The following is a 15,145-nucleotide window of genomic DNA, read 5'->3' on the forward strand; positions in this document are numbered from 1 at the left end:
ATGAGGGCACTCCCTGACAAACTCTGGTGGCCAGTCTTTTTCAGCTAACAGGATGCAATAGCCTTTAGAAAGTTTCTCCCAAAAGAGTCCTTTTTTTTCCTAGTTTTATCTCCCTCTATACGTAATGTTATTTCATATAGTTTATGGGGCACACTAACTCGTGTGTCTGCAGTTTCCACCTGAATGTATTCATTTGTGTCCACTGTCGCCAGAAGATTCATCAGGATCTTGCGAGCTATGGTCACTTCTGCTGCGCTGTCTAGCATTGTCTGGGCCCACTCTCCGTTTTTCAGTTGTGTCCTCAGAATCCTCGGCATGTTTAATTTTAATACTTGCTACCTTCTTTCTGGGAAATTGTGTTTTATTACTTTGATGAGCAGGTTCTTTGTCTTTGGACTTGACGTGCTCTTCCTTGTGTTCTGACCATCCTCTTCTTTCCGATTTCTGTGAGGAAGTCTGAAAAGATCGAGAGGGACATGTATCAATATCTTGATATCTATCAGGTTTTCTCAATTTATCCCTGTCTCTAAGGCTGTATCTTTTCTCCCTTTGGGGAGACTTGCCTCCTCGGCCAGGAGATCTTTCTCTCCGTTGAGGAGACCTTCCTCTGGACTGGAAAAGTTTTTCCTTGGGAGTTGATTGTTTATTACCCTCCCAACCCTTCTTTGGAGTATTTAGATTATTTTTAATAAATGTTTTTTTAGGATTTTCAGTTAGTTGGGGGTTTACTGGTTTCCCACCCACACTATCTCTTCCTAGTTCTTCATAGGATTTTTCTATGATTCTGGCGAGTTCAAATGGTTGTTCTGTTATATCTGTCTCCTTCAATTTCTGGCGGATTGCCAAACATGCTGCTTCTCCTCTTATGTTGGCCAATAATATAGCAGAGACCTGCTTAAAGTCTTTTAGTAATTTCATACCCAAAGTTAAAGCAGGTTCTGGACCGTATTCGTTTTGAATTTGACTTAGTACATCTGGTATGACTGCCATAGACGGAAGACCATGTGTTTTTGTGTAGATGGAAGCAAAGACCGTGCCCCAAGTGTCAGAGTCCTCCACATGTGGTGCGACCCCCATTGGGAGGCAAATAGTCAGAATTCTGTGTTTTTCATGAGGTGTAGTATTAGGAAACACTGCCTCTATTTTAGTTATTTTTTGAGCTAACCAGAATGGGATTTGTTCCAGTTTTATGGGTGTTTTACCAAGACATTATTGTATGTTCTGTGGTGTAATTTTGTTTGTATTCCCTGATGAGGGGTCAGTTGTGGGGTGTTAATTGTTGGTTAGACTGTTGCAGTCCGCATGACATATTGGACCAATTGTCTATGTATTTTAATTAAGAGTTTTAGCTGAGCTAAAAGTTCCACATTCTACATTTTTTCAATGTCTGGGTGTGGTGTGTAGCTGGCTAGAACCGGCCACGTGGCTCCTGGTCTACCTAGTGGACTGTGCCTGGTGATGTGATTTTGATGTTTTAGGGCGCCATTAAACCAGAGCAGGTGCTCTTGGTAAGTTAGTGGGATTTCAACGTCCTCGAAAGGAGTGTATATATCCGGAGGTTCCTCTATTTTGTAATAGTGGAAATCTTTTGTCACAGGGTGTGCTGCTGGAAAATGTATCCATGAATAGAACACCTCTGTCTGCTGATACTCATGTGCCTCTATCACGAATATGACCGTACCACCTCTTGGTGATAGTCCATTTTCTATAAGTTTAAGAGTTATAGTTCTTCTTATATTGACCGGAATGAGTATAGCATTCGGATCATTTTCTTGGATGTTTGTGTCATCCGCTATGAGTTGAGCTGTTATTGTAGCTTGTTCCCTTTCGTCTTCACTTTCTCTCATTTTACTGACAAAGTTTTGTTGCAGATCAAGTTTCAAGGAAACAAAGGTTAGGTGCCCAATATTTTGGAACACTGTATCCTTCAATGTTGACTAAACCAAGAACTAATACATAGGATTCTCATCCTACTAATTTCCGGCGGATATTAACCTTTCACCTACTCCAGACGTCTATTGGAGTTTTTACGGGAGAAAGGGGTCTGTGTGAAAAGCACGAGTTACTCTAGTGTCTTGCGTTAGTTTTATCGCCTTACCAAATGTTGGGCGCCATGTAGTGTAGTTCCTATATTCCCAATAGGCTCTGCGCATTGGAATAACATAAACAGCAGGGTAGACGTAGGACTGAGGACTTCTAGGTCTCTACTGATTATGTTAGACTTAATTTGTTTTGCCAGCTAGCTTAAAGGTCACTAGAAACTTTCTCGAATGTTCAGGAAAGGGTTAACCGTCCGGATTTAGACAAGAAGGGATTAGTTTCTGACAACCGCATAAACATGACAACTTTGCTCCCCCAGAATAAAGAGTGTATTTCTAGAGTCGTGTGAAAACAATAGACCGCTATTTCACTCAGTCAATCGTGCATGCTTAGTTCCACCTGCTTAGTTAGAATGCATAGAAATAGAGAGACGGGCGTTTTCAATAAAAGGTGTTATTTTATTGAGCAGTCTTCTTTCTCATGCAAGAGAAATGAATTGCCACAGTTGCAATACTTATTATAAAGTAGAGTGCGTACAGTAAAAGTAGTATTATGAAATAATACTGTAAAGGCATTGATATAGTTTCTTAGCCATATGATACTAAAAATGGATAAAATATATACATAGATAAAAACATTGACTAACGAACTCAAAGGCAGGGGGTTTTCCTGGGCTGCTGGAGGCTTGGTTTGTTTAAAGAACGCGTTGTGCTTTCTAGGAGTCTATGGGAGTAGCCTTGCTGTGCTTTGAACTGCATGGGCTATTACTAAATATGGATATGATTCTTATGCCTTTATAAGGATACTATTTATTATAACCACATAAGGGCATGAATCAGGAATATCGAATTAGGGTCCTAGATAAAAATACAACACTCCGGGTGCACCACAACTCCAAAGAGTGCGACAACTGTCAGCGGATGAAACCAAAGTCCTTATGAGAGCGTCGGATGAAGTTGTTGGCCGCACGGCTGTCTGGTCCTACTCCTTCCCATCGCTGCTCTCCCTTTCAGGAACGAACCCACTCCCAAGGTCGTTCCCGCAGACGTAATTCGGAGGGTAAACACAAACGTAAGTTTAGGAGGTCTTCCTCCCCTACCCGTGAGGCTGACGCCTGCTCTTCTCGCTCCCTGCCGGGGACGGGCGTCCGGCGGTCGTCTCCTCCGTACCCCCCCTTTCCGGGTGCCGGAGCGACACAAGCCCAAATGGAGGCTTATTCTGAAGCACTCCGCTCCTATTTTGGGTCACCCCCTCTCCCTGGTGTGCCTTCGGGTCCCATAGAGGTGGAAGGCACTCATGTCGGGTCTTCATCAACGGATTCGTCCTCCGCTCCGGCTGTGTGCATCGACTCTGATTCCGGAGCTGATTTGACGTCGACGGGACATGGCCCAGTCGTCTGTCTCCGCATAGCCCTGAGCGGCTCCCCACGTCGTAGGTGGCGCCAGGCTCGACACCCTGTTCCCCACATGTTGCAGTGGGGTCAAAGTTGGACGTTGCCCAACCGGAGTCCCCCTTGGAGGACATCGATGTCCAGACGACTCCGGCTCGGGGTCCGTTGACGCCGGTACTGACGCCGTTGACGCCAGTGCCGGCACCCACGTTTCCTCTATTTCAGGAGGTTGATATTCCCGACTCCTCGGACACCCATGGGACTCCCACGCAGTGCCGGCGCCTACGCCTCCTCTTATGCCAAACTCTGACTCTCTTCTGGACACCCCTGATCTGCGGCTGTTTCGGCCCATGGTGCAGGTACCTTGTGTGGCGTGGACTCCGGATCAGCCTCTGGCTCATCCACTGTTGCTGTCTAGTAGATGGGTTAGTGTCTAGCCCTCCCCTACAGATGGGTTATTGTCACCTCCTCGGATGGCAACTGAGGCTAGTGCTGCCTACGCACAGGCTATTCACAGGGCGGCTTCTATTATTTGTTTTCAGCCCCTGTGGTTCCCTCTGCCTTCTGATCCTTCGTTGGATCTTCTCCATATGGAGCCGGTTGAAGTGGAGCCTTGATCGAGGCTCTTCTACCTTTAATTCCAGAAGACCCGCTTGTTGAATTAATCCGCCTTCTGCATGATGGCAGGTGAATTGTGCAATTCTCCCTCCACTCATCTCTTGACGCCACTGATTCTGTGGGACAACCTCTTGCTCAGTCAGTAGCTTTGTGTCGCCATGCTTGGCTGAGTGACAGTAATTTCCCGGACAATGTGCGAGATGCTCTTAGGGATCTGCCTTTCAATGGCGTGGACCTTTTTGATAGCCACGCAGATTCAGCGGTCTCCCGCCTCATGTCAGGGCTACCATAAATCTTGCGGCAAGCCCTTTTTGCCTGATCAGTATTGTTTTATTCTGCTTAGGCAAAGTTGCCTTGTTGGTCTGATTTTGTACATATCCCGGTACTCTGCGTAGCACCCGGATAGTGTAGGCGGTGGTTCCGCCATTTCAGTATTCTTTACATGCAGCCGGACAGCTGGTTCTGTCTCCCCTTTCTGTCCTCTGAATGTGTGCTTTGCCCAAGAGGACTCCCCCTTGCAGGGGTTGACAGTAGCCCTATGTGGTGACTGCCTTAGCCTTGGTACGCTCCTATGGAGTTTTTCGCCACAATCTTGCTGTGGGCTTCCTTTTTATGCCGTTCTGCGATCTTGACGTTAGCAGTTCTTCATTGCACCTTCGGTGTAGTTGGCTCTGGTAATCCTTCACTGCATCGGTATGGGTCCCTTACCGTATGGCTTCTGCCTCGCGTATATACATTGGGGCGTTTTTCAGTGTCACTGTGATCCTCTCGCCCTTGATGGCTGCTCTTCTTTTGCCATTCACTATTTTAGGGCCTTGTTCTGTTTAGTTCAGGCGCAGTTCTCACCACTGACTCCCTATCCTCTTTTTGCTCCAAGATACAACCAGTATATGTTACCCTTCTTAGTGTTGATGCAACCTGTGAATGCACCCTGGTATGATTGCAATCATAGGGTGTTTGCATTGATTCTTCCACTTCTGTGGTGCTGGTTCTGCCCTCCCCTTGAAGGACTAGGGTAAACAAACCTTTTCGTACTTCCTCCCTTACTGGGCTTATCTTTCCTGGTGGCGGTTTCGCCCTGTGCCTTTCTACTGTACCTTGCCTTGTGCCCTCGTTTTCCTGGCACTTCCCCAAAAGGAATTTTTACACATTTTCCTGCTGCTTTCCGCACAGGGGTTTTACACACTTCTGCTTGGATTGGTGCTGTACCACTCTCAAGGCGAGCGTTCTCTTTAGGATACTCGCTTCTTCAGTCCTTGGACCATTCGATTGGTCCTGACTGTTTACGATTGTCGTGTCTAGCTCCGTCTCCTCCTCTATCTTGCGGAGACCGCTCCTCCTCCCGGGTGAAGGGCAGATGTGGCTTACTAGTCTGGACATTGTTCTGTCCACTTCTGCTTCATCAGAACTGTTGGTACTTTTTGCGTCCTCTGTGTTAAGCTTCATTTCTTTGCCTCTATATCTGCTGTGCTGTTACACAGCAAAATTTTGCTGTCAACGTTCCTTCATTCGGTGTCTGTGGTTATTGACCCGGTCTGCTCGCCTAAGTGCTCTTATATGGATGTCCAGCTTGCTTGGTGGTTGCCTTCTTACGATTGCGTCTCTCGCATCTGGGCTACTCACGCACCCCTACAAGAGGGTTCTTGTTCTACTTTGTGAGGTTCTACCGTCTGCACGGTATGCTTCTGTTTCGTCCAGTCTTCCACTTGGCTATAATTCTTACTGTAGTCCTGTTTTGGGTGCTTCTGATGGTTGCCGTCAGCCCTTTCACATGCCTCATGACAGAGTGACTCTCCAACGGCATGTCTTCTGTTTCTGCTACTACTGTCACTTTATGTTCATTGATCATCATCCTGCCAATACTGTCCTATGTATTTGGCTGGTACAGGATTCAACAGTGTTTTTTCCACTGTTGTACATACTGGACTGGTATGTGTTGACTCTGTCATACCAGTTGTCTTCCCTCTTTGTTTTATTTACGGTCAGCACGTCCGATTCTGCGGGTCCATCAGTCCCTGGGTTCAGTTCAACTTCTTGCGAAGTCATGAACTTTCCCTTTCACACAGACATATCTAGCGTATTTTTACTTTCTCTCACCCGTTATGCATACAGGGTTTTTATGCTGTTCTTTTACGGTTTGTAGTACCTTTGCCTCCCAATGTTTTTCTCTCTTTCTGAGCTTCATGGTCTGGTGTGACTGCGCTGGTTGCTGTTCCCAACCTGGGTCGTCACCTTGTTGACGGCTATGTTGCCTCGGCAACTTATTGGGGTTCAGTCACAGACCCGCCTCCTCTATGGGTATAGCTTTGGTATCTATTCTAAGTTAAGGAATCTGCAGCTAGACGTCTCTATCAGACGAACGAGTTATTTACCTTCGGTAACGATGTATCTGGTAGAGACATAGTCTAGCAGCAGATTCCTTAACGCCCGCCCGTCCTCTTGATTCTGCGAGGACCTTTTCAGGTTGGGCTTTCTATGCTCCCCTCCCTCCGGGTGGCTTGATCCTTCTGCAGGGTGACGCTTTCACTTCACTCCAACACAGGATACTGATACTTCGTTCTGTTTTCATAGCTCTACTCCGCGCCCAGGCTCATAATTGGGCGGAATGCTCATGTGTTATGTATCCTTTCCAACTCTACTCTCTGGGTTGTACAGTGTGGGTTCTATTCTTGTTTTTCCCACCCCCGCTCTCCTCTTTTCAATCAATCAATCAATCAATCAGAGTACTTGTAAAGCGCGCTACTTACCTGTGAGGGTCCCAAGGCGCTATGGGGAGGGGGGGTGCTGCTACTGCTCGAAGAGCCAGGTCTTGAGGAGTCTTCTGAAGGCGAGTAGGTCTTGGGTCTGCCGTATGTCGGTAGGGAGGGTGGTCCAGGTTTGGGGGCGAGGTAGGAGAAGGATCTGTCGCCGGAGATCGTTCGTTGGATGCGAGGGCGAGGCTGGCGGTGCGGAGCTGGCAGGAGGGGTTGTGGAAGCGGAGTCTGCTGTTCAGGAAGGCTGGTCCGGCGTTGTGGAGTGCTTTGTGTGCATGGGTGAGGGGCTTGAAGATGGTCCTCTTGTCAACGGGGAGCCAGTGTAGGTCTCTCAGGTGGGGAGTAATGTGGCTGCGGCGAGGGACGTTGACGATCAGTCGGGCAGAGGCGTTTTGGATGCGTTGTAGTCGTCGTAGGTGTTTGGCTGGGATTCCTGCGTAGAGTGTGTTGCCGTAGTCCAGTCTGCTGCTGACGAGGGCCTGTGTCACTGTTCTTCTTGTTTCGGTCGGGATCCACTTGTAGATCCTGCGGAGCATGCGGAGGGTGTTGTAGCAGGAGGAGGAGACGGCGTTGACCTGCTTAGACATGGAGAGGGAGAAGTTGAGGATGAATCCTAGATTGCGTGCATGGTCAGTGGGCGTTGGTGCTGTTCCCAGTGTGGTCGGCCACCAGGAGTCGTCCCAGGCTGAGGGGGTGGGTCCGAGGATGAGGGCCTCCGTCTTGTCAGAGTTCAGCTTCAGACGGCTGCCCCTCATCCAATCGGCGACAGCCTTCATTCCCTTGTGGAGGTTGGGTTTGGCGGTGTGCAGGTCCTTGGTGAAGGAGAGGATGAGCTAGGTGTCGTCCGCGTATGAGATGATGTTGAGGTCGTGACGGCGGGCCACTGGTGCGAGGGGGGCCATGAAGATTTTGAACAGCGTTGGGCTGAGGGATGAGCCCTGGGGGACGCCACAGATGATGTTGGTGGCTTCGGATCGGAAGGGAGGCAGAAGCTCTGGGTTCTGCCGGAGAGGAAGGAGGTGGTCCAGTCAAGAGCCTTCTCTTGGATTCCTGCTTCTAGGAGGCGTGTCTTTAGAGTGCGATGGCAGACTGTGTCGAAGGCGGCTGACAGGTCCAGGAGGATGAGGGCTGATGTCGTCTGTGGCGGCGATGAGGGCTGTCTCGGTGCTGTGGTTTCGTCTGAATCCGGACTGGGACGGGTCCAAGATGTTGTTGTCTTCGAGGTGGCGGGCCAGTTGCAGGTTGACGATTTTCTCGATGACCTTTGCCGGAAACGGTAGCAGGGAGATGGACCGGAAGCTCTTGAGGTCCTTTGGGGTCCGCTTTGGGCTTCTTGAGGAGGGCGTTTATTTCGGCGTGCTTCCAGCTTTCCGGGAATGTCGCTGTTTTGAAGGGGATGTTGATGACCCTCTGTAGTTGGTGAACGATGACTGCGTCTGCTTTGTTGAATACGTGGTGTGGGCACGGGTCAGACGGAGATCCTGAGTGAATGGAGTTCCTGACCTTGCGTGTCTCGTCGTAGTTGACATTGGACAAAGAGGTCAGGCGGTTGGCGCTGGTGGTGTTCACAGGGGAGGTGGAGTCTGGCTTAGTCGGGCGGTCGTGGTGTTGAAGCTGTCGTGGATGTCAGCGAGCTTGCGGTGGAAGAAGATGGCTAGTGAGTCGCACAGTTCTTGTGAGGGCGGGATGTTGTTGGCGCTGGGGTTGGAGAGGTCCTTTACGAGGCTGAAGAGCTCTTTGCTGTTGTGTGCGTTGTTATCCAAGCAATCTTTGGGGTCTATTACCACCCCTGTCCTCCATTGGTTTGAAGTCTGTTGACTCTGCCACAATTTATAGGTCTCTTCTTGGGGATACAACATCTCTTTCTGGGGAAGTCTTCTAGTCAATTGTCCTGGCTTCTGTGTTCCGGACTTGTTGTCCTTCACAGTTATACATTAAGGTTGCGGACTTTCTGTCGTCTGCCACGATGTTGTTTACATCTTCATTACCTCCAAGGGTGGTTGGCCTTCATTTTTGCGGGGTTGCTTCCAAGAGCAGTGCTCTCCTCTTTTCCTTTACTAGTTTGCAATATACAGTGCCTTGAACTTTCCTTTATGGTGCTTTTTTCACCATTCCATGTCCTTTCATCATTTTCGCACACTGTTCTCATATTCTAACAGTTTTTTAGAAGTGGGTCTGCGTTGTGGCACAGAAAAGTTTCTCCTCCGAAAACTGACGTCAGCGTGCCGGGAGGGGTATATATGGCTCCGCTGATGCCATGTCCGTGGACGACGTCAGGGCTGAGCCTTGCGGCGCCGCCCAGAGATGCTGCTGCAGAAAGTTTTCCGGATCCAGCCTGACGCCTGGGGATATTCTAAGTTAAGGAATCTGCGGCTAGACTATGTCTCTACCAGATACATCGTTACCGCAGGTAAGTAACTCGTTCTTCTGGTGGATACTCTATGAAACTGTAGATTCCGCAAGATTCTCCCCCCTTCTCGTTCTGTAGTTTAGTCTCTTCCTTGTAAAAAGATCCCAATTTAGGAATCTGCACATTGGTACTTTCAATTCTATGTACGAGGGCAGGTGAATTCATAAAATAAACTGACGTCAGCATGCCAGGGAGACGCTTGTATGCAACGACATTAGTCCCTTACGGAGCTGAACGACGTTGAGCCAGTCACACAGCAACATGTACCGGTGCATAGGAGCACTGCTTTTCAGTTTCTGGCACCTGCAGGTATTTAAAGCCTCCACTACTAAGAGCCTTACCACTGGTAAGTCACTTGTTCTTCCAGCCTAGTTTTTCAATTCAACAAGGATCTTGCGTACACTCATGTCAACTTTGTTCAAGCTCTGCTCCGGCCCACCTGCCAGTTCACGTGTGGCAAGATGACATAGTCCAGCCACCAGTAACCTCGGTTTTCTGACCGGGTATCCAATGCCTTAAAGCCTAATGCGGTGATTTATTATTGCAGAACAAAGCTATTGCACTCTACCTTGTGTGCCTCATCCTAAATTAAGAGTGAAAGGAGAAATGCATGAAGAGGTTCAAAGAGCGCCTTACTGTTTAAGCCCAGGTAGTTACGTTTTTCTGCTTCTGGGGTCTCGGCAGAGCAGATTTAAGATTTACAATAATCCTTGCTGACTGTCATAATTGTACTCAGGCCTCCTTCCTCTATATCACCTAATTGAACTTGAGACATCAGTAGTCTTAGCCCTGGCTTTGACTAGCACAACTATGATGGTGCCTATGCCTCTCACCCCAAAAAATAGTACTGACTTTTTGCCTGCTTACTATCTGCTCTCTGTGTCACCATTACCACAACTGCCAACAACATTACTGCCACCACCATTGCAAAACCACCTCCACATTACCACCACAACTATCATTGCTATGACAGTTGTGAACAGCACTATCAGCACTGCGACTACCATCACCACCATTATTATAACCTCCACTATTACTATCATCACACAAGTGCCACCATCACTAACATCACCACAGGTAACTCCCATGCCACTACTAATCTTACCACTAATACCACTATCAGCTCTGGCAGCAACCATCACTACTACTGTTGCTACTACCACCCCCACAATGTTCTCATATTTTTGCTTGCATTAGAGTATTGCGCTTTTGACAGTGTTGAGTCAGTGTAATAGGAAGGGTGTACCTGTTTGTAAATATTTTGTGTGTTTGCTATCAGTAATAAATATGCTTTGGCAAAGCCAATAGGTCTAGGATCTAAAAGGCTGTGTCATTGGCTTCGCCAATGCTATTTGCAGTTCTACACGCATCATGATGCATGGCGCCGATGTGTATGCATGTATCTCTCATGTCACATGCAACTTAATGTGCATGTACATGCATTGTAACATAGACAAACCTTTTTTATTTACTTGTATAACATTGCAGATGGCTATGCAATAGTGGTAAATTAAAATATACAAAAAAGTCGAAAAACTATAGTTCTAATTGTCAAAGAAGATGATGCTGTCTGTAGCAGAGACCTAAAAGGCCAGACCTATTGGCTTGGCTGGTGCTTGTTTTATGTAGAAATATGTGTTTTGGGAAGATTAAGAAAAACAATAACTTGGAACATGACAAACCAAAGGCATGACAAATGTGAATTGTCTGTGTATTGGCTGAAAGAATTATCTGGATTCCTATATTGTTTATATTTTCTTTTCTGTTTTGTAATCCCTTTTAACACACAGGATTGGGTTTTACCTTGACTGACCTTTTTCCTCCTCTTTGCAGTTGTCGCCTCATATTTTGTCTGGACTTCATGAAATCGCCTGCTGCATCGAAGATCGCAATTATCAGCAAGGTCTATTTGTGCACACCCAAGTGGTCAGCAGCAGCAATTTCAGTGAGATATCCAGCTTCATGCCCATCTTGAAAATCATCATGACTCTTGCCACCAAGCTTGGTGTTTAATGTTATTACAAGATGCATATGCCATGGGAACAAAAGATGGCGGGCATGGCAAAGAAGAATCCCACAAGCCAGACAACGTACAGATGGGAAGGATGCAATCTGTATGTTATAGAAGTGATCCTTGGGCTTAGTAATTGAATTCCAATCAGATTTCCAATACTCAAACAGCCCCCATACTCTCCAGATATAGAAAAAACCTTTCACCACTATTGAGAAGGCTCTGGTTTCACAAGTTTCACTCTGACCGTGCCCTTGTGGTTAGGTAATGACTTGCTAGGCTGTGTCAGGTATATTGTTCTGTAAAAAGGTGTGGTGAGTTTTGATGTAAATGGTGTAAATGGATGTGAGGTGTGTGTGATTTGCCAGTGTATACCTCATGCTTGACTTTACCTTACTTCCAAGTGGACCAGTCATACACTTTCACCCTGCCTCTTCGCCTTTTTCCAGTGTTCTCTAAGCATTATTTGGCATTTTCCATTCATGCTCACCTGAACCTAGAGTTAAACTTCGAATTGTTTTGGATTGACAGTTGGAAGACTTTACAGAAAGGATACGTTTTAAGATAAATGAATTAGCCCTTGCTCGTGTTTAAAAAAAAAACGATTTTGAGTTTGATGATTTTTCCCAAATCTTTGCTGCCCACAATCATATCTTCTGTGATTGTTCTGTTTGAAGCATCTGCTATCTCCTTTGTGTCTGTCTTTGCACATATGTAATCTTGTTTCGTGATTATCATTTTTCGCTTTCTAAACGTTGGTAGTTCATCCACCTTTTCCATCTAACTTTTTCTGTGCTAGGACATGGTGCTTTCCTAAATGTACAGGTCACCTTTTACTCAAACTTCTCCAATTTCTTTATATTCTGTGTTGTGTGCTTGCTGATCGTCATCATACTCTTCTCTATGGCGAACCTGCTTCCTTCTGGCTTTATCATTAGTTTTGATGTTGTATTGTTCTCATGTTGATTCTTTTCCTTTTGGGCCCTATCAATCTTCCTCTGACGCTGTGCTTGCCTCGGATACTACTTGTGTGTGTATATATATTTTCATTTTCTCCCTTTGTTTAAATTGTCCGCTTATATCTAGTTTTCTTGTTTCTGTTATCCACCTGTTACTTTACGAAAGGTTGTCTCGCGTTACTGTCTGTTTGGATGACCAGATATGAATTCTGCAGAAGGACACAGTTGTGCTGGCCTAATAATATTAAGGTTGAGGCCATAGTTTGGCTAACTTCAGAAATCAACCCACGTACATTTTTTATGTATATGTGCATGCCTTAGTTTATCATTTTGGTTGTATTGCAAAGCATTAACAATGAATATATAATAGGGATTGCACTGCATCACTGAAATTGTAGTGGGAAATACCAAGAAAGTGATATTCCTTGCAGTCCTGATATTGGCCACTTGGGATCTATCACTAGCAGTTAAGGAGCAAAATAACCGTCACTGGCTGTGGTGCAGTGCCTGTGCCTAGAATCAGAGTCATTCAGGCTCCTCTCGTAACCAGCCCAGAAAGCATGCAGAATCTATGATTGTGAGCTTTCAAAAAGGTGTGGTTCTTGTTGAGGTACCATGTCATAGGTTACAAACTCATCAGAGCAATCAGTGGTAACGTATCGTTTTGTCTTGTCGCCGGAAACCCTGGCAACAAGTCACAGTGAACGTTAGGTTGTTAACCTGTATTCTTTTGACACACTGTGTTGATAGAAGCTGGCTGACACTATATTTATATGTATCACTTTTCTTCCCTAGGGTTATTCAGAGTTATATGATATAAAATCCCGTTGGCGGGGCTAATTCCAGAGGGAGAGGGATGGCCAACCTGGATAGCATTGTATTACTTCAGTTGCTTTAAGAGCGTGGTGCAAATTTAGGTGATGAAAAAGACATTTGTTTCCAGTGCACATTAAAATAGCAACAGTGCCCAATGAATAAGACACTGAATTTAGTATCAATCTTCCTAAAGTAACATCCTCTTCTAAACGCTGCTCCCTTGGTTAATTAATTATTATTTACCTTTCTCTTGCCTACTTATCTTCAACTTTTTTTAACCATTGAGTGTCTTCCTCTATATTACCTTGGATTTTTGAATTTTGTGTTGGCGTGTAAAATAAGCAGGTACCTCTGCTGTAGCCTTATGCTCAACCCAAGTTAGTAGATGTTTGCACTCCTCGAGGTCCTCACCTCGTGCCTCATTTATGCTGCCTTTTAATAACAGCTAATTTGAAAAGTTGTTCGGTTGACTACGTTAAATGTAACTTGAGGGGTGAAATAAAGCAGATTTTCGAAGAAAAAGAGCTTTTGCTTATTATTTTATCCAATTTTCTTCCTGCCGAGGCACTGATACGTAATGTGCTTTTTATTAACATTTCTTAGTCGACTAGCTAAACAAACAGCAAACTATAAATATACACCCACTCCCAGATTCCAGACTACACAAATGATACATACCATAAACAAACTCCAATGACAAGCTTTCTCTTATCCCCACACCTAACACATATACAGCAACTCTCTTTTAAACGCCTCCCATCCACTGGGCAATTTAGAATCTTACAACATGATCCACATGCTGCACCACCACCCCAAACTCATACACCTTCCTCCCTAAACCGACACAAACAAAAACTAAGTAATATGCCACTCTTCACAACTTTGCTTCGCCATTTCGACTGCACAACAAGGCTACACTACAATAACAACACAGCTCACCAACTCACTCTTAACCACTGTCTTCACCGCCATCAAAATGCTTCCTTAGCCTGCTGGACGATAAACACGATAAATAACAGCTACACTATTACTATCCTCGTACAGCAAATACCAGCACTAAGGGCACACATGCTACAGACCCACAAAATACTGCTCACTCTTCTTCAGAGCAAAGTCACACTATCACCTAAGGACATTCTCTAAACTGCTTACTAATAAATGCTCGATCACTCTCTAAAAACAAGCATTAGCATAGCCAATAGGTCTCGCCTTTGGGACCTTATAAGTGTTTAGTTATACAGCACAATATCCTTGGTGCAACAACATCAACTGTTGCATGGCTAAACACTTATAAGGTCCCAAAGGCAAGATCTATTGGCTATGCCAATGCTTTTTTAATGAGAGCACGGACCTGCTCTCCCATTGCCGCACTGTCTCATACGAAATCCCAAAATACAAAGTAATTTTATTCAGCGCTCATTAGAAACAGTGTGCTGGAAATACAACCTAAAGGCTGCCTTTTTAGCAATTAAATATACAGATTTAAGATAGGCGGTGAGAGAAATTGATTATATTATGATTTCCTTGCGGGTTGCAGAATTCTGCCTTATCGTTTTTCATATATATATTTTTTTGAGCTATTTTCTCGATTTGTTTAGTTTTAAATAACATTCTCTTTTATTTGTAAAACAAAAAGTTGTGAAGAGTTTTGTAAGGTTAGAATGTTGTCTGTTTCAGAGCTGTTAAAAGGAACCTAATTATTTTTCTTTATTTCAGTCTATATAGTGATTGCTTTGCAGGTACGTCTCTACTTCGTATTTTGAGTTTACCATGAAATCTTTTTTTTACTGTGCTAACTCGGGTTAAAAACGCAGTGTTTTGTACGTTTGGTTTCTTAAACAAGTAATTAATTTTGGGTTCCATTTGAAACTTCCTACCAGGGGTGGGGGGAGAGGTGTGGCGCAGAGGCTAGGGCGCCTGACTCCAGAGCGCAGGGCTCACGGTTTGATCGCCGGCAGCAGCTCAGCACCATGTGAGTGGGAAATAGCTCACTTAATCTTCCCAATAGCCCCCGCGCCTTGAGATCCTTAGGGGTGAGTAATTTGCGCTTTACAAGTACCAAATTTAGATTTATCTACAATCCATTGCCAAATGTGGTGCCAAGAAAATGCGCATTAGACGTTGGCCAAACTTGCATTGTTCATTATC

General features: G+C 45.5%; 1 protein-coding gene across 1 annotated transcript in view; it reads left to right on the plus strand.

The window, feature by feature from the left end:
- Positions 1–13,505, plus strand: part of SEC31B (SEC31 homolog B, COPII component) — a 1,335,991-nt gene extending 1,322,486 nt beyond the window's left edge. Inside the window, exon 22 of the mRNA XM_086922250.1 lies at positions 11,045–13,505. Coding sequence (XP_086778376.1) covers positions 11,045–11,224 — 180 coding nt within the window. The 3' untranslated portion in view covers positions 11,225–13,505. The remainder of the gene's footprint in view (positions 1–11,044) is intronic.
- The last annotated feature ends 1,640 nt before the right edge of the window (positions 13,506–15,145 follow it).

The sequence above is a fragment of the Lissotriton vulgaris genome, chromosome 5, assembly GCF_964263255.1.
Source record: "Lissotriton vulgaris chromosome 5, aLisVul1.2, whole genome shotgun sequence".
In the NCBI taxonomy this organism is placed as follows: Eukaryota; Metazoa; Chordata; class Amphibia; order Caudata; family Salamandridae; genus Lissotriton; species Lissotriton vulgaris.